Genomic DNA, 23,610 nt, shown 5'->3' on the forward strand with positions numbered 1-23,610 from the left:
TGTCTTTCGCTCTTTGGTTAAAGGTTCATTTTAAGTGGCTGGCTTTGACTCTTTAAAGGCTTTCGTGACTGGGCTAAAGTTCACTCTCTCTTTTTCCTATTCCTTCCACAGCTACGAAGGGAACGCCTGTTCTGGGCACGCTGGGTGCCACAGGAGACAGGACTCCTGGCCTCAGGGAGCTATGGTCCTCACAGGAGACCCCGAGGATGAACAGATAAGTAATACCCACATAGCGGCGCACGCAGGAGGGAAAAGAACCAAGGAGGGAGGGGACGAGGGGATCGGGTGGGCTCCCTGGAGTTGTCATTTTAATGGAAAATTGTTTGCGCTGCGAAAGTATATCGATGGTGGAAGCCTCGCGGGTCGACTTCAGAGACCTAAGCCTAGACTGTACTGCTCTGTACAGTGACTGGAGATCTTCAACCAAGATCCAGCGATGCCCACATCAATCGCTTGTATATGAGGGTAAATTCGCTAATCTGCTAGATGCTCTGATTGCAGCTCTCGCTACAATGAGACATTTGGGCAAGGTCATTCAGGTCCGCTTTGTCTGGGTCCACTCTGTCAAGATCCTAGTGACATCATGGCCCTCCCGGGAGCAAATTATCATGGATGTGACCTGCCGTGTAAAATTTGCTACAGCAGGGGCACCTGGGTGGCTCAGTCGGTTAAGCGTCCGACTTCGGCTCAGGTCAGGATCTCACGGCTGGTGGGTTGGAGCCCCGCATCGGGCTCTGTGCTGACGGCTCGGAGCCTGGAGCCTGTTTCGGATTCTGTATCTCCCTCTCTCTCTCTGCGCCTTCCCCACTCACACTCTGTCTCTCCGTCTCTTAAAATCTATATAAACGTTAAAAATTTTTTTTTTTAATTTGCTACAGCAAAGAGTCCAGAGTGATGTCCATGGACGCACGTGCTAAGGAGCAGCTTAGAGATGAAGCCTGCCTCCTTGGAGGACGGAGGGGAGCACACTTACGGGGCTCTACTGCTCCCATGGTGTGTACTCAGGTGGCTTTTACGTAAGAAGGGATTCATCCAGGCTCGGGCATGCTTTTCTGGGCAGGTGGTGGATGCTACTGGCAAACTCTCAACGGGACGAATGAGCCTGGATCAAGATGCCCCCCTTCAAGCAACTGAGAACAGAATGGAGTTGGTTCCGGTCATTCCTGTCATATAACGTCAGCCTCAGAGACAGTCTTTGCCCGGAGCTAAAGCGAAATGATGTCATCCCCATCAACCACAACAGATTCAGACATCCAAAATTCATAAAGTCCGCGGAAAAGCAAGAGTGCCCACGTTCGCTGAATTAAGAACGGCTGATTGGTCTGATACTTGGCGTCGTGCGTGCAACTCTGGATATCCCCCATCGGGCACTCAAATATTGTAAATAAAAAGGCACTTTGGTGGGGCGCCGGGGTGGTTCAGTTAAGCGTCCGACTTCGGCTCAGGTCATGATCTCACAGTTCGTGGGTTCGAGCCCCGCGTCGGGCTCTGTGCCGACAGCTCAGAGCCTGGAGTCCGCTTCGGAGTCTGTGTCTCCCTCTCTCTCTCTGCCCCTCCCCTGTTCATGCTCTGTCTCTGTCTCAAAAATAAAAAATAAACAGTTAAAAAAAAAAATTAAAAAAAAAAAAGGCGGTTTGGTAACTTTATTGCTGTTTTTTTTTTTTAATTTTTTTTTTAACGTTTATTTATTTTTGAGACAGAGAGAGACAGAGCATGAATGGGGGAGGGTTAGAGAGAGGGAGACACAGAATCCGAAACAGGCTCCAGGCTCTGAGCTGTCAGCACAGAGCCCGACATGGGGCTCAAACTCACGGACCGTGAGATCATGACCTGAGCCGAAGTTGGCCGCTTAACTGACTGAGCCACCCAGGCACCCACTTTATTGCTGTTTGTAAAGTAACTGTAATTATATCCATTGATATCTCTTGACAAGTGATATGTGTGCCAAGTTCCCCACCCGAACCCACATACTTTGAGAAACGGAAACGTAGGCCCTTTGCTCAAAAATTATTAAGGACGCCAAGACGGTGGCCGCAGAGTGTTCAGCCCAGGGGGGTGCCCTCTGAGGTGGCCCAGGTCACACTCCCATGAAGCCGGGCCTGCTCCTGACACCGTACGAGTTTTCAGGGAAGACACTTGTCAGCTCACCCTCAAGGCTCCAAGATCAGAGGACTCACTGTCACAATGATGCTGACCATCTTTATTTATACGTTGACTAAAGGCTTTGAAATATTATACTGCACTTTTCCAAGCCACATAGAACTATTTATGGCACCCACCCCCCTCCCCCCCCCCCCCCGCCACCCCTGGAAAGTACTTTATGACCCAAATACTTTTTCAGCTTTACAAGAAATTTTAAGAAATTCATCGCATTGGAAATACTTTGAGACACGCTGGCTATTTTACCTTCTTCGTGTCCAAGCTGCTTATTTTTAGCTCTCTTCCTGGCCTCGATTTTATCCGTGTCTGCATTTACTGCTTCATAAACGGTTTCTGCTACTTCCAGCTGCCAGCGCTCAGAGATCACCAAGGGGAAGTTCTTGTAGAGATCTTGGTCGCAATCAAGAAGCTTATTATTTTAAGAAATCAAGACAGGTACGATTTAACATCCTTAGCAAGGCAACAGATTCAGAAGTATCCTATCTGTGCGTGGGAAGTCAACTGGCCACACGCCCCTGCTCATCCCGAGCGACATCGTCCTCAGCTCTTGGCCACGAAGCACGAAAACCACACTGATCGGAGCTCCTAGTTTAGGCACGGACTACCTGTCGGGAGGCTTGGAGAGGCTACCTCAGGGAAACCTGGGCGTCCAAACCAGTTACAGGGGACAAAACCAAGGCTCGGGAAGTTGCCTGAATGGCCCAAAGTCACTCAGCTGGTAAGTGCAGATGTGAGCCCGGTCTGCGGGACTCCAGAGCCTCGATTATGGTTTACAAAACGTAAAGTATGAGGACCCCTTTTTAACCCCAAAAATGTCTCTGGGCTGCCACATCATAGCCGTCTTATTTTTGGCACTCTTTCGTGGACGGTAGTACACGTGATGGTGACAAAACTCTATTGTGACGGCAGTAATCCTTTTAAAGGACCCTGTTGCCCCAAGCCTGGCCGTGAAGCGGTACTTAAGCCTCTGACTCGAACGTCCGTCCAGGCTGCAGACGCCGCCTGGTGGGGCACGCGTCTGGGCACTGGCTGCACCACCGTCCCCCAGGGCGGCCATCGCACCAGACCACAGAAGTGGCCTGGGCCCTCTCGGCTTCCCCTTCGCCCAAGCTCCCCTTCCCGGGAAGCTGGTCCTGACCGCCCCTCCTTCCCGACACAGCCAGTTCCAACCGGCTGCTACTCCTTGGTCCCAGTGCCCTCGGTCTCCGGTTTCCCTCCTCTCCCCAGCAATCTTCCCATCATCCTCCAGCCACGTATCTGCCACTTCTGTCCCCATGCCCCACTGGCTCCAGTTCTGCGTGTCCCTAGCTACAGCTCCTCACAGGTGCGTGCGCTTGCAGGGCTGAGGCCTGCTACGGGGGGCGGGGGGTGGGGGGGTGGGGGAGAGCTGCTTGGTAGGAAAAGTGAGGGGGGAGCTTACACAACCAGGGTATAATGAGGCAGCTGAGCTGAGATGGGGAGGTCCTGGGGGAAGCTGGGGAGGTGGGGGCAGACATGAGCCGACATGTGGTGATACGCTCTGACTTAGCACCCTGAAAAGGATGATTTTCTCCCATGACTCACCATCTGTAATTATGCCTTGTCTACTGAGAGGCATAATGATACGAACAAAAGTTTGAAAAATGCAGAGGATTATGTTAAAAAAAAAACCACCACAGTGATTATTCCACTTTTGATTGACAAATGCAAAACGGCTCAGGCTGTTTGCTCTTTTCATCCTGAGGCGGGGAGATCTGAATACTTAAAAGGATTAAGATGGCTGGCTCTCCAGCGCCAGGCAAAGTGTGTTTGCTATCACGCAGTTGTTTTCTCTGCTTCACGTACGTGCGAGATCTAGTTCAATTGCAAGTACCTCCAAATCTGTAAGAGACTGACCACCGTGCAGCTTATCGAACAGAACGATTAGCCAGGGGAGAGCTTTCATAGTTTCTAATTTAGCTCCTTGAAGGCTACATCCTTCAAATGTGTGGACGTTCACTGGTAACATCCCAGAGCCAGCCGATACGAAGACAGCCACCCGTCTGACTGCCGACGAAAATCTCCCCACCCTTCAAAGCACCTGCAGGCGAACGTCACAAGTGTACCTTGATGCCTTTGGTGTCGTCTTCATCAAATGAGCCAATGTCAAAGGCGTCGGCAGCATTGACTTCTCCCCGGGGAGGAATCAAGGGTGGAGGGTACTGGAAGATCCAAACAGGAAGGTTTCAGTTATCAGATCACCTGACGGCCTGTTCGACCCACGTTATCGTTCTATAGCGAGAACATGGTGCAGGATACCAACAGGCTGAATTCTGTGGACACTCCAGCCGAGGTCATTCCCGTCACAACACATATGTCACAGAGGAGCTTTGCATGGAACAGCCCTAAGAGAAGACCCCAGGTTTTAGAGAAACTGAAGGGGGGGGGGGGGCGGGGGGAGATTCATGTCCAAGGTCTTAAAGCATCGCTAAATACAATGAAGTCTCAAGACTGCACATGCCGCCAGCTGAACTTTGGGAAAACATGATCTCTCAGACAACGCGGCACCACATTCTGCTCGCTGGGGGCCAGGAGCAGGGCTCCACACCCACAGACGTCCGGAGGCCAATGCCAGCTACGCCAGAGCTCACTCCTTCACTCACATCAGGCGGGCCTAACAGAGCGTCAGCCCTCCACGGTTGGACTGTTTGAGATCATGCAAAAACAAATCGGAAGCTGATAAACATTTAAAAAAAAAAAACACCTTAATTTGGGGGTGGTTTCCCGAACCAATGGGAATATAAAAATATCTCCAAATTAAGGGGAGGGAGTTATGCTGACATCCAGTCACACTGATCCTTAAAAGTTGTGTGGTGCTGGGCTAGAAAGCAGGCGTAAATTTGCGACCAACTTTTCTCGTCGTCCCTCGATAGGTGCTATGTGAAGACACAGTCACGGATCGAGACAGGAAGTCAAAAAGACGAGCAAAAGCTGAAAGCGTCTCAGTTATTTGGACATTTGAATTCATCAGATAACAACTGCAGTTCAGCATCTGTTAATTTATACTGCAGATGTTTTCACAACGTTGAAACTAGGGAAACCAGGGGAGAAGCGGGCCCCGAGGGAGTCGGCTGGATGGCAGCGAGAATGACCCGGCGGCCGTGGGAGGCTGGGGCAGGGCCCTGGGGGATGGACCCAGGAAGTGGGGAGCATGGGGGTGGCGGTGCCCAGCGTGGGGTCCCAGAGAGAGTACCTTCTGTAAGTAGACATGCTGCCAGTCGATGCCTTTGAAAAAGCCGTGTTCCTTTACTTCCTGTGCCCTGTGGAAGAAACACATCAGTGGTGAGCGTGCCTTTGCAAACCTAAGGAATATTTTGCAAAAAACTGTCTCCTAGTGCGAGAACATGGGGGAATGACTATTTCAGTTCTTTAAGTAAGCAAGGAAAATAGGCTTCTTTCAAAGCAACACAGGAAACACGGGATGTTTAGAAATACTGGATGCGGAGGCCAGGCAGCTTATCCCGTATGGTAATTGACTGAGGATGTGCATTTCAGTTTAAGAGAACCTAGGAGTTGTCACGGATGTACCAATACATGGGATTCTGTCATCATGAGAACCGATTCAAGTAAGAATTACATTAGAGATCTTCACACTGAGGAGGTTTACAGCAAATGTCTATGAGGCATCTTAGATCAAACGGCAGGCATATGAGGCACCAGATACTAATTTAGAAACAAACTAGAAATCTAGGAACATAGTGCACACCAAACCTCCTCATAAACTGAAGAAACAGGCTTGCCCAGAGATCACCGTTAAAGCTCAGTCTATGCAGAAGAAAAGGGGCCGTATCCCATGAGGAAAGCCTATGTGGGGGAAACATACACACGGCCCCTGTGCCCCACCGGGGGCTCTCGCCCCAGCTCTGCCCGGGGTCCCCCTCAGCCCTGTCCCTTGGCAGAGTCCCCAGGGCTGGCTCTCGGTCCCCTTCCTCTGCTCTCACTCCTTGAGTGACCTCACCCTGCTGGGGCCTTTAAGTGCCCTGAACCTGCAGACAGCACTCCAATCTGTGTCCTCAGCTCTGACCTTGTCCTGCACACCGGGACGCCCACCCACCCGGTGCCTACTTGGCTCCTTGGCATGACCACTCGATGGGGCGAAAGGTCGGTAGAACCGACTTCCTCTCACAACTTGTTGTCTCAGGCCAATGAGCCGGATCACCCTCGACGCCCCACCTCCCCCATACTCCACGGTCCAGCCCTCGCCAAGTCATGGGCGAGGTACTTCTTACTGCCCCCATCCTCAAGACAATTGATTCCCAGTGGGGGCAGTGGGGTCTTTGATTATGGAGGGGATGCTAAATGTCCCGAACTGCCACCATCCGGCCCCCGCCCCGCTCCCTGAATGACTCTAACTGCCCCCTGCCCCAGCCGGCACTCGGGCCATACAGCCTGCAACCCCAACTCTACCCTGCAGCCCCCAAATCACCTTTTCATTCAAACAATCTCCCCACGCCCCTGCCCGAGACTCTCCGGAGGCTTTCTTGTTGTACTCACAGCAAAAGTCCGGGGACACGGTATGCAGGACCTGCCTGAGCCCCCCGCCTCTCTGACTGGCTCTTGACCTCCCTCTCCTGGCTCCCCAGCCTCCTTGCTTTTGTGCATCGGGGAAGCTTGATTCCATGGGACTGTCAGTGGTGGACATAATGAATGATAACGGAGCTCCATGACCAGCCTTATTGTGCACAATAAGGCATTTTGTCCAAAGTTCCGGTGGGGATCCTTCCTCCCCGCCCTCCTCCCAAGGCTGAGGTCTCAGCGACAGCACTGCCTTATTGATCTCACTCATGCTCTTCTCGCTGTCTGGGATCATCCTATTTATTCGATCGTTTCCACAATGTCCTTCACCCCCACCCAATATAAGCCCCAGGAAGGCTGGGCTGTGTCTACCTTGTGCACGGCCTGAGCCCCAGCGCTTAGGACAGTGGCTGGCACTCAGGGGAGTGTTCAGGAAGTGTTCACTGAATGCATGACATCCAAGTTAAAGGGTGTCCCTTTGCATTTTGCTTTGTTCCTTCCCAATAATCGCTAAAATGATGGAAGAGGAACACGGAGACATACATGCACCACAAAGCGCATCGGGGAACCGTCAGCAGACAGGACAGGCGTGGACGTAGGAGCCGGGACTGTTGGCAAGAAATGGCAAAGCTATCTCCTGGGAGGCAGAGGTACTGAGCTCCAGGCTCAACACAGTGTGTATGGAGGGGGGTGTGGAGGGGGTGGGGAAGGGGGGATGGTGAGCCACAGGCTGGAGACACAGGCTGAGCTCTGTATATGGAACACTTAGCACACGTGTGCATGCACACACACACACACAGACACCATACTTTCTTTCTCCGTATCTAATCCCAAAACACCTACAGCTAGGTGTTTATTCTATTACAGTGGGGGAAACCTCTGAAAGGTTCTATTTGAAAGAAATTAAGCCTGCTAAAGATTTTAAAGAGCAATCAGAAGAGAGATTAGAAATTTAAGCCATCAGAAAATAGAACAGAATCAAAGCAAAGATACAGGTAATACACAGGGTCAGCGGCATTGATGACCCTTCTAGAAGCTCCCACAGCCACCTAGAAGGAATTCTGCGAGCTAACCAAGGAAATGGAGGAGCGCGAATGTCAAATAAATAAAATAACAGTATTCCCCAAGCAGAAGAACATTCCCCAAGCCTGCACGGTCCACGGGAGTCTCGGTGCTGGACGTGATAAGTGATAATGGAGTTCCAAGACCAGCTTTATTGTACATAATAAAGCAGTATCTCCAAAGATCTGGGGGGATTATTATCGATCTAGAATTCTACAGCTGGCCAAAATAGCAGTTAAGTTGGAGGACAGCAGGAAGGCATTCTGGATGTGTAGGAACACGGAGAGTTTACCTCTCGCACCCCCTCTCTGAAGGAGTTCCTTGAGAACACTCTCTAGCTAATCGGGGGGAGGGTTGGGATGGGGGCTCCCCAGAAGGCATGGGATCAAGTAAATAGCAGATTCAAACCAGGAGGGCAACAAGAGAAAAGGTCAGAAGAAAGGGTGCTGAGTAGCACAAACCAAGCAGTCGGCTGTCACCGAAGCTAGTGGGTTTGAGCCCTTCCCGAAAAAAAATCAGTCAGAAATGAAAGCCCACACATACACATGGAGATCTCATATAGAGCGCAAACGAAAGTGAGGGCCACTCCAGGCTAGGCTTGGGCAAACTGGATCAGCCTGACCGGGTGAAAATAAAAGTGAACGGAGACAGAAAGCAGTCAGTGGGACAGAAGAGGACAGTGCAAGACAGGGATGCCAAGACCCTCATTTTCTAAAGTAGGGACTCAAGACCCTGTTTGTAGTTGGTGGGACAAGGCACAAGTGGGTAAGCATAGCATTTAAAACCGCACGGGTTAAACAAACATAGAGTTTCAATTCTTCTGAGGGGTGGTGGACAGGGAAGGCTATAGAGATAGTACTGAAAGAGCTAAATCTTCATCTGTATCAGCAGGCATGGATAATCTCTCAAATTAATAAAGACGGAAGTGTGCAGGGGCACCTGGGTGGCTCAGCTGGTCAAGCTGATCTGACCCTAGATCTCGGCTCAGGTCACGATCTTCTGGTTATCGGGCTCTGCGCTGACAGTGTGGAGGCTGCTTGGGATGCTCTCTCTCTCCCTCTCTCTGTCCCTTCCCCACTCATGTGCGCACTCTCTCAGAATAAATAAACTTGAAAAAAAAAGTACGCACATGAGCACGTTACGCAGCTACCTACACAATATACGTGTAATATACAGTATAAAATGTATACACACATACAAGCTACTCTAAAATACACGTATGCATACGTATGGGACATACACTCATACCACGCATGGTTAAAAGTTGTTTCTTTTTTGTTCCAAACTTTTTTTAAGTTGAAGTACAGCCGGTGTTACATTAGGTGCACACGGAATGATACAAGTCTACTCGCTATGCTGCAGCTACCACCTGTCACCAGACTGTCACTATTACCGTCCCATCGACTGTATTCTGTGCTGTGCCTTCCACCCCCGTGACTTACTCATGTACCTCTCACTACCCTGTTGCTCATTCTAGAAGCTGCTTCCTATGAAATGGGAAGAAGAGCCAGCCCGGGGGTGAGGAGAGACTGGATTGTTGGAAGTCGGCATTTCCTTCTCTGTCAGCTTTCCAGGTATTACTGTCCTTTTCACCCAGTGGAGGGACAGCAGCTGGAAAGCGAGTTCAAGACAGCAGCCGGCCAGCTACGCGTGAGCGAAAATGGGCGGCGGCCAGATCGGGGTCCTGAGCTGCCGTGGTTGCAAACGTAATTAGGAAAACGTCACCAGATGAACCGCGAGACATCAGGATTCATTTCCACCACCTACATGATCGATTTTTAAAGTTCAAAAGTTAATGACTCCTTCAATTCGTTAATTATAAAACACTAAGGACAGCATGTGTATTTCTCCTGTGGATTTTTCCCCCCGCTTAGATCGAAATGGGACACTTTTAGGGGCTAGGAATGATCTGTGACATACTGAAAATCGCCATTAGGTATTCTGTGTGATGATGCTGACACTGAAGAGTGAAAAAAAGGGCCTACCCGCCTCCACGGCAGCCAAGCCGCTTACTAGCGTCCCTCTGGAGCAGGCCTTCTAGGAGGGCCCGAAGTTCAGGGGAGAAGGCCTCCGGGAGCTCGACGTTCTGGGGGAGAGAAAAGAACACGATTTCGAAGACGCTCCCTGGAACCAGGGCCCCGACACCCAACCAGACCTAAAGGCCATTTCTTGGATGAAGAGTGTTAAAAGCTGAAGAGTCATCATGAATTAATATTTACTCCAAAGAAATGGGAAACTTACTAATCACTTTCTTTGTTTTTCCCCCCCAAGTAATCTCTATGCCCAACATGGGGCTTGAACTCACGACTCCAAGATCACGAGTCGCAGGCTCCACCGACTGGGCCAGCCAGGCGCCCCCCGATTACTAATCATTTTCAATGACAATCAACCTGCCAGGGGACCAGGTCAGGAGACAAGAAGGTCTCCTCGCTCTTCTACATTCAGCAATTTTTCCTTTTCTTTGATCTCTTCACTTTACTTCTTGATTTCCTGTATCTTTCTCTTACTGATGGGGTGCAAACCTTGATTTCTGCCTTGGCATCTATTTCCACTAAATCTCCAATCAGGAATTCCTCTATGAATTGTGTCTCTGCTCATTTGTTTTAAGAAGGCAAGTTTTTACACCGGTTTCAACGAACTGAAACATAAACACTGTCATGCGACTAAGGATGGAGTCTTTAGGGGCACTTGGGTGGCTCAGTCAGTTAGGCGTCTGACTCTGGATTTCATGATCTCATGGTTTTTGACTTTCAGCCCCTCATCATGCTCCACAATGCCAGTGTGGAGCCTGCTTGGGATTCTCTCTCCCCCTGCCCACCCCTCCCCTGCTCACACGCGTACTCTCTCTCAAAATAAATAGACACTAAAAAAAAAAATGGAGTTTTCAGTCTCCTTACCACGGTGAGAGTCATCCGGTCTATCTCGTGTTTATCTTTGGTTTTGTGTTGTCTAAAAGGGCTGTGCCTGTGGAAATGAACAACACTCTGTGATGATGTGGTATCGGGATTCTCAGCACACACGCGTCCCCGGCTCACACCTGCAGAGAGGACTGTGTTCTGTCACTGTTCATCCGAAACGACAGAAACACCAAAGCCATACACATTTACCATTTCCAGAGAAACACTGGTGTTGGGGTGCGTTAGGTTCTGAAAGGGGGGCTGATCAGCAAACATATTTCCCGAGATATTTTAAAATATCGTTAGAGGGGCGCCTGGGTGGCTCAGTCGGTTAAATGTCTGACTTCAGCTCAGGTCATGATCTCACGGTTCGTGAATTCGAGCCCCGCGTCGAGCTCTGTGCTGACAGCTTGGAGCCTGGAGCCTGCTTTGGATCCTGTGTCTCCTTCTCTCTCTGCCCCTCCCCTGCTCACACACTCTGTCTCTTTCTCTCAAAAATGAATAAACTTAAAAAAAAATTAAAAAAAACAAAAAACAAAAAAAAAACCCACAGAGAACTGTAGTGGAAACAAAACACACCAAGGGGAACAGCCCCGTAACTTTAAGCAATACCTTCCTTTGATGATAACAGACAGAAACTAACCCAGTGCCCCCAGGCCATCCATGGCTCTGAGAGCTGCTCACTCATGTTTTACTTTGGGAGAGCCCCAAATCTAGCGGTCGACAGACCTGGATTCAAGGTCGTGACTGGGTGTTCACTGGCTGTGAGCCAGTCATGGAAACGATCAGCAACGATTTCTTCATCTGTAAATGGGCCTAAGGTCGCATCTCGGGAACAGCGAAGGGGACAACAAAACAATGGAGGTGCCGGTAGTAAGCGGCAGTATGCAGGAGGGGGCTGACCCAGCAGTCATTCGTGAACTTCATGAAGATGAATCTTACTTTATCCAACAAATGCCTGCTGGATAAACTGTGTAAAAACAAATCATTCTTCCTCTTTACCCTGTTGTGAAAACCCCAGAGAAGCTGGCTTTTATTTTTTTATTTTTTTATTTTTTAATTTTTTTTTCAACGTTTTTTATTTATTTTTGGACAGAGAGAGACAGAGCATGAACGGGGGAGGGGCAGAGAGAGAGGGAGACACAGAATCGGAAACAGGCTCCAGGCTCCGAGCCATCAGCCCAGAGCCTGACGCGGGGCTCGAACTCACGGACCGCGAGATCGTGACCTGGCTGAAGTCGGACGCTTAACCGACTGCGCCACCCAGGCGCCCGAGAAGCTGGCTTTTAAAGGAAATCTTATCAAAAGAGTTTGCAGTAAACATGCAAATTACAAAATCCTGGCCTTCTTTATTTATTTGAAAATTAAAGAAGATACACACACACACACACACACACACACACGAGTTTTCTTAGATAGCAAGACAGGCCCATAAAATTACAAATCCTACAGATTTATTTCTAAGGCATATATAACATAATCAGAGGCAAGATACTCTATAAAATATTTGGAAGTGTCTTCAGTGGACTAGAATACTGAGCACATAAATGCATGTGATTTAGGAAGGGAACTAAACCTTGTATTTGTCCACTCACTACGTATTACTACCGCTCTGACCATCCTGCTGAATTAGAGAAGTCTGCACTGAATCATCTCTTGGAAAAGATTATTACATTTCAGAGCCTTTATTATTTTCAGGATTTTAATGTTCATTTTGTACAAGAGAGGGCACTCTAATGCTTTGTTTTCCTCCTTATCATGCAACAGAATAGAAAGTAATTTCCATCTCTTGAAAGTAATAAAATATAAAGCAAGGTGAATTAGGGTTAAACAAACATACGCTAATCTTTAAACTAGATTTTGGCTGGAAATGTCCTTTTCAACCTCTTCGTGTCCAAAAATAAAAATGTAAAATTACTGCATTGAAAAAGCAAATAATGGGGGCACCTGAGTGGCTCAGCCCGTTAAGTGTCTGACTTTGGCTCAGGTCATGATCTCACAGTTTGTGGGTTCAAGCCCCATGTCGGGCTCTGTGCTGACAGCTTGGAGCCTGGAGCCTACTTCAGATTCTGTGTCTCCCTTTCTCTCTGCCCTTCCCCTGCTCGTGCTCATGCTTGCTCTCTCTCTCTCTCTCTCTCTCTCTCAAAAGTAAACATTAAAAAAAAGCAAATAGGATATAATAACAAATGGCATTTGTCAAATGGTATCTGTTATTTATAAGATAGTAACATCTAAAAAAAACCATTACTTGTATCACTCTCCTCTGCAAAAGACACAGAGATATTAACACGTTCATGGTTCAAGAGAAAAAGAATAAACGCTTATTAAATCTTACTAAAACGTTAGCCTCTCTGCTGGACATGGCTGTTTCCACCCCACAAAGCCCCTGAACCCATGAAAAGGGACTGTGTGCGGATCTCCTGGCACTGTGGCAGCTCCTGCCGGTCTGGCTCCTGTGTGCGGTGCCGGGGGACCCCACTCCCGCTCCCGACCCCCATGCACTTGCCTGCGTCTGCCGCCGGAAGGAAAGGGCTGTGCCCTGACCCTTGCAGAGAAGGCCTGCTGTGTTCTGACAGAAATGCTCTGTGCTAAATTTAAAACGTCTTTCATGAGACCAGAGGGAGGCTGGCAGGGGGGAGCGGAGTTAAAGTCAGTGGGGCCAAACCCATTTCCAGCGCATGAACCCTGCCCCGGTCCCGTGCTAGAAACATAGCTAGTCCGTGCCCGACTGCATACAAAATGGTCGGAAATGCTTTTCAGCGATTCGGTTCTGGGCTCGCGGCGCTGAGAAAGTTTGGTCTTTCAAGTTCAAAATCGCGCTGCACATCTGTTTCCAATGTAGTCTTGATTATTCTTTGTGCACAAAGCCAAAGACGCTGTGTCTATTTTGGAAAACGTTAAAGAGACCCTACGACGGTAACGACCTCCGCTCTGAGGCAGGCACGTGGTACCCACAGACCCTGTGTGCCTTGCAGCTGCTCCGCTCCCTGATGCAGCCGCTTTAAATAGGGGAGGGTATCCGGCCCGCCGGCAGCTAGCAGGGCGGCCGCTTCCCCCTGCAGGGCGTGCAACACGCTGGCTGCAGCCGGGAAGTGCGGCGGGAATGAAATTCACATGTGTGGTGGTCAGATGTGGCTTGTGAATTACAGACCGAGTGGGCGCGCTGCAAATTTCCCCCAAAAGGGTTGGGAAATCGCTCAAGATGTCGGAAATGCTGGGAAAACACACACACACACACACACACACACATCACACTCAGTGAAACAATGAGCTCAAAAGCAGTACATTTCTAAGTACGAGTGATTCAAAACTCTTAAGCCAAAAATTAATTTTAGAATACGAAAAAGATCATACGTTACGTCAAATAGGAGTTTTGAACCTAAGCCAGTAGCTGCCAAAATATTTATAAACATTCCCTGTTTCTTCCATACAGGAACAATCTCAGTAACCTCGGGCAGAGCTCAGCTGTCCCCAGAGCACCGTCCAGGCTCTTTCCCTGCATCTGACAGCTTCGGGGACACACCATCAGTGGTGACAAGTTTAGGATCAAAGCCACTGTCACATCAATTCTTTTCCTTAACAGACACCTGAAATCTGGTTGGAGGATCATGACAGCTATCCCACACATTTGCAACAAGGACACATGTTCAATACCAGACAAAGTCACCTGAGGGGGAAACAGTGACACCTCCCGGACACATGGCTTCTGAACGGCTCGGTCCATCACTGTCAGTCCAGGGGTGCAGAACGCGAGCTCAAGCTGGGACAGCTTGCTCCTTTCCCTCAGGCCCTGTGGTGTTCTTCTAGGGTGTCGAGTCAAAGTGGGGGCTGCAGACCAGTGTTTCAGCAGAGGCAGTGGGGACACACGGGTCCATGTAAGGAAGCATTCAACCACAGAATGTTGGTGACCACCTGTTCAACCTCACTGCATGGGCATGGGAAGGAAGAGACAGGCTAAGAGCAGACTTGCTCATCCTCAGCGCCATTGACCTTCTGGGCTGGGCAACGCTTTGCTGGGGCAGCGAGGCCCGTCCTGACTACTGGGAGATGTTTAGCAGCATCCCTGTACCCCACCTGCCAGATGTCAGAAGTAGCCCTTTCCAAAGCTGTGACAACCAAAAACGTCTCCGGGCATTGCCAAGCGCCCCTGGGGTGGTGGCCGAGCGCTGGGCAGCGGCTGGCAAGGCATCGGGTCCATTCTGCAAGGACCTGAACTGTGGCTGTCCTGTGAGCACACCAGGAAGCAGGGGGGCAGGGCCTGTGGGCTGGTGCTCTCCCCATCGTCCCCCTGCCCTGCTGCCTTGCTTCCTCAGCCCCTTGTGTCGGAAAAAAACCCAGCTAGCTGCTCAGGGCTCCCTTCTAGGCGGCCAGTGAAAACTGAATAGGTCACTTCCAGACATACTTTCCGTGTCTTCCCCACACATGACCTTGTGAAGTGGAACAGGTGACACTGTCCCCTCATCTGCAGCTGAAGGGGATGAAGCCTCCTGGGCACAGCCCCTTCCCCTACTGACCCCAGTACGGTGTTTTGCTCCTGAAGGTCCCTCAATAAACATCAGTTTAATAGGAACCACTGACATTTTACAACCACGGATTCTGGTAATGACGTCACTCTCGCCCCAGCTACCTCGAATCCGACCCCTTAGCTTCTGTATCTGAGCACCCATCCGGAAAAACAGCAACTGCCACCCCCACCCCTCAGCGTAGCAAGATAGGTCCACCACTTGCCCCCTTCCTGGTCCCGGGGCTGCAGGGCTAGCTTGAGTGCTCCTGGCTTTTCGCCTGGGTCCCTGCACCTGTCCCAATCTCCCTCTGTCCAGTCACCTTCTTCTGACAGACACCCCAGCTGTATCCCTCCTTTGCATAAAAGCCTCCAGGCTCCGGGGCCTCGAGAGCAAAGCCCCAACTCCCCGGCACAGTGTTCTAGCCTCTCCGATCTCCGCCCAATCTCCTCAACCTTCTCCCCGAGCACACTCCATCCTCTTGTCAGTGACCCGCCCCGCCCAGATCACAGCTGGCGAAAGGCAAACTGCCCAGCGTTGTCTGCTCCCCGAAGAAAACGTGTCTACTCTGCCCCAGTCTTGGAATCGCCATCCTCTTTCAAGCTCGCTTCACAGAGCATCTCCTGCGTGGAGTTGGCCCCGATCTCCCAAGTTAGCCCTGGGACCCATTTTTGTGCCCCCGGACACTGCGGCTGGCCTTGCTCCTGGGTGTAGACATCTCTACTCTCCCGCCAGCTCCTTAAGGACCTGATGTGGCTTCCTCCTTCCCTCCCTTCCTCTCCCCAGAGCACCAAGCACAGCCTCTTGCATATTGCAGGTACTCAATAAATGTTTACCAAATTTACTCGAAATCACATCAATCAAACAACGTCTCCCTGCCCTTCGGTTTCAGTGCTCTGTCCTTCCCGTGAATGGCTTCCAAACAAGGAATGCAAAGGATAGCGTAGGATCATAAACCCCAGGGCGCCTGGGTGGCTCAGTCAGCTGAGCATCCAATTTCGGCTCAGGCCATGTTCTCATGGTTTGTGGGTTCAAACCCTGCATTGGGCTTTGTGCTGGAGGTGTGGAGCCTGCTTTGGATTCTCTGTCTCCCACTCTCTCTGTGCCCCTCCCCTGCTCACACACTCTCTCTCAAAGATAAACAAATAAACATTAAAAACAATCATAAATCTTACTGGGGAAGACTCATCTGGTCCTATCTATTATACACTGGAAGGATTCTTTCTATGACAGACTCAAGGGATGGTCCCCCAGCAGTGACGGGGACCTCACTACCTGTGAGGTACAACACTCCTTCAAATGCTCCAGTGGGCATTCTTGTGTCCAAGTGAAATCTTTCCCCTCCTTAAATGCCTGCTCCTGGTTGCAGTGCAGCATGCATACAGCCCCTCCCTGACGATGGACCCTCCACCAGCCAGAAGCCATTAGGGCCCCCCTAAGCCTTGTACTCAGCTCTTCCTACCTTTCCATAGGAGCCATGGTTTCAAGGTCTGTCACCGTTGTCCCCTCGTCTCATCCATCCCCTCCTTGGGGAACCCCTCTGGATGTCTTCCCGCCAGCCAGGACTCCTCTGGGCAGGAAGCCACACTTCCCCACCAGGCCCGATCACGGACTTCATGAAGAATGAAACCTCCCAATTCGGTACTCCCAATCTGAATTGGGGCTAAATACAGCTGGATTCACTTTTTTTTTTTTTTTAATTTTTTAATGCTTTTTTTTTTTTTTTTTTTTTTTGAGAGAGAGAGAGAGACAGAGCATGAACGGAGGAGGGTCAGAGAGAGGGAGACACAGAATCTGAAACAGGCTCCAGGCTCTGAGCTGTCAGCACAGAGCCCGACGCGGGGCTCGAACTCACGGACCGCAAGATCATGACCTGAGCCGAAGTTGGACGCTTAACCGACCGAGCCACCCAGGCGCCCCCGGATTCACCTTATTAGCCCCAAATCACATTGCTGGCATATTGCTAGTAATTAAATATTCTGGTCTTTTTAAAAGCGGTGTCACACCAGATCATCCCCAATCTACACACATGGACGTTATTATAAACAGACTAAAGAAGTGAACAAAGCCCTGAATGCCTGGCTTTGCAGGTTTCATTTCCCCTGTGACATGTTACTGTTGATTTTCGAATCTGGACTTGGCGTATGCAATGGTTTCGCCAATGCACACAATTTTATCATCTCACAATTTTGTGAGTGTGGATTCCGCACCTCCAACCCCATCTCCAGAGGATGTCCAGAGACCCGGGCGCGTCTCCACACACTCACCACGCGTGCGGAGGCTTTCCCACTCCCCACATCTCGCGTGGGAAGTGGTCTTCTCTGGTCTGTCCTGCAGAAACTCTCTAATTAGGTCAGCAAGTCCGATGACATGAATTAGGCCCATCCAGGCTCCACAAATACAGTAATTCAATTAAGGCCCAACAGGGCTTGACTCTCTGAGAAATAACACAATTTAAGTTCCCCAGTGAAAACCGGGAGCAGAGAACAACTCGATTACCAGGGTCCTGGGGAAGCGGCCAGGGCACTTGGAACCTAATCTGGGGGGAAACATGGAATCCGGCCGCCCTGAGGCATGTGCTAAACACCATGAGAAGATGTGGCCGTGCTCCACGGGGCTTCCCGGTGGAAATGTGAAAAGCCCGGCAAACGACCAGACCCGTTTCACAGCAGAACCATGAGAGGGGGAAACTTGACCAGGAAATTTTAACATGAAGTGCTTTCTGTATCTTTGTGAATGAGGAATAACCAAAACCATATTTGCAAAACTTCAAGAGTCCCACTCCAGTTGGCTGCAAATTCTCAAACATTAATGGAAGTGTTAACATAATCGTTGTGTTCAAAGGAAGAACATATTTTGACAGTGCTTTCATTTCATAATCCTTCCGCTTTATTTCACCATCTTTGGTGGCTGAGAACTAACACCGATTAATTAAAAACACAGAATTACGCAGTTTCATTTTTGTGTTCGAGAAAAAAAAAAGGCACAAATTAACTTCAGCATGCTTACAAATAAATGCACGCTTTTAAAATCAGTTTGCTTTGGATCTTGGGTCCTTTCTTGTGACCCTCAAAATGCATGACGTGGGTGAGACAATCATGAGTAACTGATTCCTAGCGGAAGAAAAAGTATCCTACCTTCTTCAGTGATTCACATCTTAAAATAACACTTGTGCTCCCAAATCAGGGTCCTCGATGGGGCTATTTCAAAGCAGTCTTTTTTTTTTTTTTTTTTTTTTTTTAGGTTTGAATGTGTTGGCATGGAACAAAAATATGAACCTGTAAGCTTCTGCCTAAAAGCTTCCGGGCACAAAGCTCTCCCTTCTACGAGGCAGGAAGAGCCAGGGTCACCATCCAGGTTACCACGTGTGACCGAAGAGGATGTGAGGCCCAGTGATGTCTAACCAGTCTGGATTCTGATCCCGGGACACACCATGGCAGCAGTTTGAAAAGGATGCGGTTCACTCACCCTCTGAGAAGTTTGAAAAGCATGCAGCCCAGGGAGAACCAGTCAGCACTGCTGTCATACGCCGTCCCCTTCTGCAGCACCTCAGGAGCCATGTACCCATGGGTGCCACTAGGGAGAAGAAAGTGTACACGCAGTTAGGGGGGCATGCCCACCTTAGGAAATGTCAACAGCTCGACAAGGGGTTCAGACGCCATTTGTTAAATGGCAGCGGCCATAAAGGAGGCGGAGGGGACGATGGGGATCCCGCCCAACGTGAGCCATGCAGCACCCAATGGGAAATCGACCGTTTCCGTCTTCGTTAGTGTAGGAGGGAATATAAACAAATGACAGTATGAGGTAAACGTGAGAGAACGCAAGGTCCGGTCTGGGAGGAGAAATCTGAACCATGTTGGTCTTCCTGCACTACCGCGATGGAGGGCTAGGGGGTCTCCTGCCCGGTCCAGAGCTCCAGTGAGGATGCGCAAGGGGCAGAGGTGAAGTGGGGGAGGGGACGATAAGCGGGCACCTACAGGTGGTGCCACGGACCAGAAGGGATGGACATCCCTCCTGTGTGGTGCCACCCTCTGTGCTGAGGACCTGGGCGGACACATGGTTAAGTGTGGGGGCTACTTACTCACAGAGTCAGCGACAGACCCTGAGGGAGTGGGGAAGAAGAGGGGCACAAGCCGGCAGGTACAAAAGACAGAGAAATCCAGAGCGCCCAGGTGGCTCAGTAGGTTAAGAATCCGACTCTTTTTTTTTTTTTTTTTTAACATTTATTCGTTTTTTGAGAGAGAGAGAGAGAGAGACAATGTGAGCAGGGGAGGGACAGAGAAAGGGAGACACAGAATCTGGAGCAGGCTCCAGGCTCCAAGCTGTTAGCACAGAGCCCGATGCGGGGCTCAAATGCACGAACCGGGAGATCATGACCTGAGCCGAAGTTGGACGCTTACCTGACTAAACCACTCAGGCGCCCCTAAGTGGTTGACTCTTGATCTCAGCTCAGATCAAAATCTCACAGTTTGTGAGATCAAGCCTGGCGTTGGGCTCTGCACTGACAGTGTAGAGCCTGCTTGGGATCTCTCTCCCTCTCTCTGTCCCACCCCCTGCCCTCCACTCTCTCTCTCTTAAAATAAACTTAAAAAAATTTTTTTTAAAAAGCAAAAAAGATAGAGAAACCCTGTGTCAGGTTTTAAGGGCTACCAACAGGTCAGAGGACCCGGCTAAGCAAATGTGAGGATGCTTTTCAGAAGCTGAAAGATTTGGGAGGACAACTGTTTTAACTGCAATATGCACTCTTCTGCAACTTCGAATCCCCTCCCATTGGTCGATTCTGGGCTCCTCCTTAAGGATCCAAGTGTGCACTGTTCCATCGAGAAGAGCAAGAGGGGGCTCATGGGGGCTTGCACAGACGCAGCCCGAAAGGGCGCCTGCAAAAGCCACACCCTCCAACCTGTCCACCCCTCACTGATCTTCTTCCCAGACAAGATGGGTGATAAGATAACACTTCATTGCGCAAGGTTGCCGTGCGGATTACATATACGTGATGGGTTAAGAACAGTCCTGGCACAGAAGAACTCAATCCACGTCAGGGCCTTTAATCTCTATGCTCACTGAGAATCTGCTCAGAAAGTGCTCCTGGATCACTCATGATCATTACTGACCCAGGATCAGCACTGTCGCCAGAGCTCTTTGTCTAACAAGTTCTATTTGGAAGGCTGCTCTCAGACAGTGAACAGGGGCGCTGGTCCTTCACAGGCGGGTCCAGCACCAGCAGTAGCCCCACCATCCGGAATCCAAAGTCTGATGGCATAAGGTCACCTAGCCACGCTGTGAGGGTACTGGAGATTTCTATGAGGGGGTCTCCAAACCAGTCTCTGGGAAGGGTTAATTTCAGTGTTGCCCGGACAGACCTTTGTCATGAATTGTGAGCCTATGATTCTTGGGATCAGAACCCAATTCTGGAAAGGGAAAGTACAGCGAGGGTAAACACAATAGGTTAATGCAGATCAGCTCTCTAAGATGATGACACTGGCCACAATCGGAGCCAAATACGGGTCCACCTGCCCCCATGGCTTTCTGACTCTGCCCGCATGGCAGCTACTGATGCTTCCTGACAACATTGTCCCCTGACGACCCGAACTACTACAAATACTGAAAGAACACGTGAAGGTTTTGAGAACACTGTGACATGAGATGCAACTTTGTGTTCTTACAGCGAATAAGCTGGAACTCAAATCGGGCACTGGTAATCTGTTCAATTACAGAAGTTTTTGACTTTTCGGGGCCACTGCACAGTTAACTTTCCATTTACAATAATTCTTGATCCCGTCATTAAATGGACTAAACCTAAGCCCAAACTGGGGACCTCAACCACAACACTTCTTGTAGGTGGACCAGCTAGATGGAGTCCAAGGATCACATCTACAGTTTTGAAAAGACTCGAGGAACCAAGTCCAGGGTGAAATTCTGGCCCTAAATTACTCATCGAGCCTCCGGGAGGTCGCCCAAGTATAAGCTCTGGAGACCGAACTGGACTGTAATTCTAGCCCCACAATGTGCCAGGGCTGTGACCTCGATTTCTCTGGACTTCAGGGACCGTACCATAAAGTAGATAATTCTACCTATAACGTCTGGTGTTTCTATGAAGATCGTAGCATATTAATAGCAGCTGAGCACACCTGGGACAGCGGATGTTCAACCGATGACACGGTGAGCGCTGTGGCTCCTGGCACGCCACCACCCACTCAAGGGCCACCTCCCGCACAGCCGGCTCCAAGGGGTCCCCACAGCATTGCCTGCACCTAGCACCCGGCCAATGTCACATAAAAACTTGCTGTATTAGTCAGTTGACTTGACCCTCACAACAATCAGACGAAATAAACTTCGTTGTTATGTCCTTTTTAGAGAGGGGAGAAGGGAAGCACGGCTTGGAAGAGGATTCGAACCCAGATCTGCTGACTCAGAAGCCTGTTCCTATCCCAGTCATGCCCCCTCTACTTAAAAAAAAAAAAAAAAAAAAAGCATCTGGTTGCGCCTTTATCTTTTTTTTATATAGTGGCCTCACTATGATCATGTAAGCGTAGAAACCAACCTTCCCACGCCTACCCCTTTTTGTAGCTGCTGCTGGAATCTTGAGAGCAGCCCGCCTCCTGGGGCCGACAGGTGAATTACAGTAAGAAGCGGGTGCAGCTCTGTAAGGAAATAAATAACGCCATCCCATCGCTGCAAGTTAATTCCTTTGCAAGATTAACTTTTCTGAGCTCTCGGATTCGTATTCAGTGGCGGCCACACTAAATTGAAGAAATTAGCATACCAAATGGCTGCAGCATTAAAAATTCAAACAACCCTCTTAAAAATGTCTGATGAACTTGCCGAGAGAAGCTTATACGACCACAGGTTCTGGCCTCATAATTGTAAAGTGCCGGCAAAATGCTAACGCTGTTATCACAGCACCCCGGATTCTGAGGGAAGGGGGAAACGTGTTTTCAGAATCGGTGCTATCCTCCGTTCACATCTGATCGGGGCCTCACAAGGCGCTTCTGATTTACCGCAGGCCCTCCTCCAGCACTGCCATGCAGGGCCACCTCTAGACCCACAAAAAGAAGGGTCTGGGCTTTAGTTTCTGAATGGATGCGTGACAGGAGACCCCGGGGAGTTTCATCAGGCCCATTCACCACGGAGATGAATGTTAGCTCAAGGTGGACAATGAAAATGTAATTTTCCAAGATTTCAGTGCTGAGAGTGATCCATTGACAAAGAGAAAGGATAAAAGCAACACTCATCTGCCCTTCCACAGACCGCACACATGTCTACACTTTCCACTCAGATAAACTGATAGCCGAAGAAACAGAAATGACGTGTCATTCTGCTTCTGCGGAGCCCTGGTGTGGTAGCTTTACGCCCCGTGTTCAAGCTTCCGGGGGGGGGGGGCGTGCGGGGGGGTCAGGTGCTGGCTGGGGGCTGCGGGGCATGGGGTTCCCTCCACATGGTCTGCTGGAGGACTGATGTAATAAATGCCCCAGTCTACCATGACCTGCGAGCAGATGATTTGTGTTTTTAATTAAAAAAAAAAAAAGAAAAAAAGATTCCTAATTTCCCTTCGGGGGGGAAAAAAAAAAGCCATTTTGCAAATGAAGGAGAAAAGTAGCTGGAGAGAGACACTCGACCTCTGGGCCTCCCTTGGAGCGTTCCACACAGATGTCTCTGCACCTTCCCAGGCACACAGACTTCCCTTATCTGTAGGACAGACAACTTGCAGGCATTTGCTACGGCCTCTACTTTACGGAGAAGACTGCGGTCAAGCAGGGAAACTGACTGACAAGGGTCACCCTGCCATCGTGGGCTCGGGTGTGCTGCAGAGATACCCCGGCCCCTGACATCGCTCTCTGGGTCCATCCACGCTCCCCGCTTATCTCGTCTCCCATCGCCAGGGATTTGGGACCTGCCCCCCTCCCAGCATTATCACATATTAAGAATCACCTCTAGCAAGAAAAAGCAGGGGGAGCAAGTGACCAGATTGGGGTCTGAGCGAATCAACGCGTCGTGGAGAGAAACAGGAGTGAAGAGAGTTGATGTGCTACTCACACACTCGCATGTGGCTTCTTTTTGGAAAAGTCACAGGCAAGACCGAGATCGGATATCCTGACGTGTCCGTGTTCATCCAACAGGATATTTGCAGGCTAAAGAGAAAGACAAGATGATCTTCAAGAGTCCCCAGACTGTCACCGGGCTTTGAGAATTTCTGAAACTATACGCACTTGGTAACTTACCGTTTCATCTAAACACAAGTTCCATACTATCACATCCGAGTGGGGTATAACACGGGAAGTAACCCTTTTCACGTTTAAGTCCAGCAGGAAAGTGGCAATGACAGACACAAAGGAGCCTACTCATGAGATAAGGAGACACAGGGCAGGGAGCTTTGGGCGGGGGGGGGGGGGGGGGGGGGGGGGGGGGTTTATGACCACAGTTCACCAGAGATAGAAAGTAGCTCCTTTCCCCCGTGG

The 23,610-nt window shown here is 49.9% G+C and overlaps 1 protein-coding gene across 4 annotated transcripts in view; it reads right to left on the bottom strand.

The window, feature by feature from the left end:
* GRK3 (G protein-coupled receptor kinase 3) overlaps positions 1-23,610 on the bottom strand; it is a 131,842-nt gene that overhangs the window by 10,922 nt on the left and 97,310 nt on the right. For all 4 annotated transcript variants that reach the window (XM_053902229.1, XM_053902228.1, XM_053902231.1 and 1 more), the window contains 7 exons: positions 23,189-23,283; positions 18,623-18,730; positions 10,653-10,719; positions 9,741-9,841; positions 5,372-5,438; positions 4,245-4,340; positions 2,407-2,569 (listed from right to left, as the gene is read on the bottom strand). In XM_053902229.1, coding sequence (XP_053758204.1) covers positions 2,407-2,569; positions 4,245-4,340; positions 5,372-5,438; positions 9,741-9,841; positions 10,653-10,719; positions 18,623-18,730; positions 23,189-23,283 — 697 coding nt within the window. The remainder of the gene's footprint in view (positions 1-2,406; positions 2,570-4,244; positions 4,341-5,371; positions 5,439-9,740; positions 9,842-10,652; positions 10,720-18,622; positions 18,731-23,188; positions 23,284-23,610) is intronic.

Source organism: Panthera pardus, unplaced genomic scaffold, assembly GCF_024362965.1.
Source record: "Panthera pardus isolate Hobbes unplaced genomic scaffold, ASM2436296v1 HiC_scaffold_15, whole genome shotgun sequence".
Lineage (NCBI taxonomy): Eukaryota > Metazoa > Chordata > Mammalia > Carnivora > Felidae > Panthera > Panthera pardus.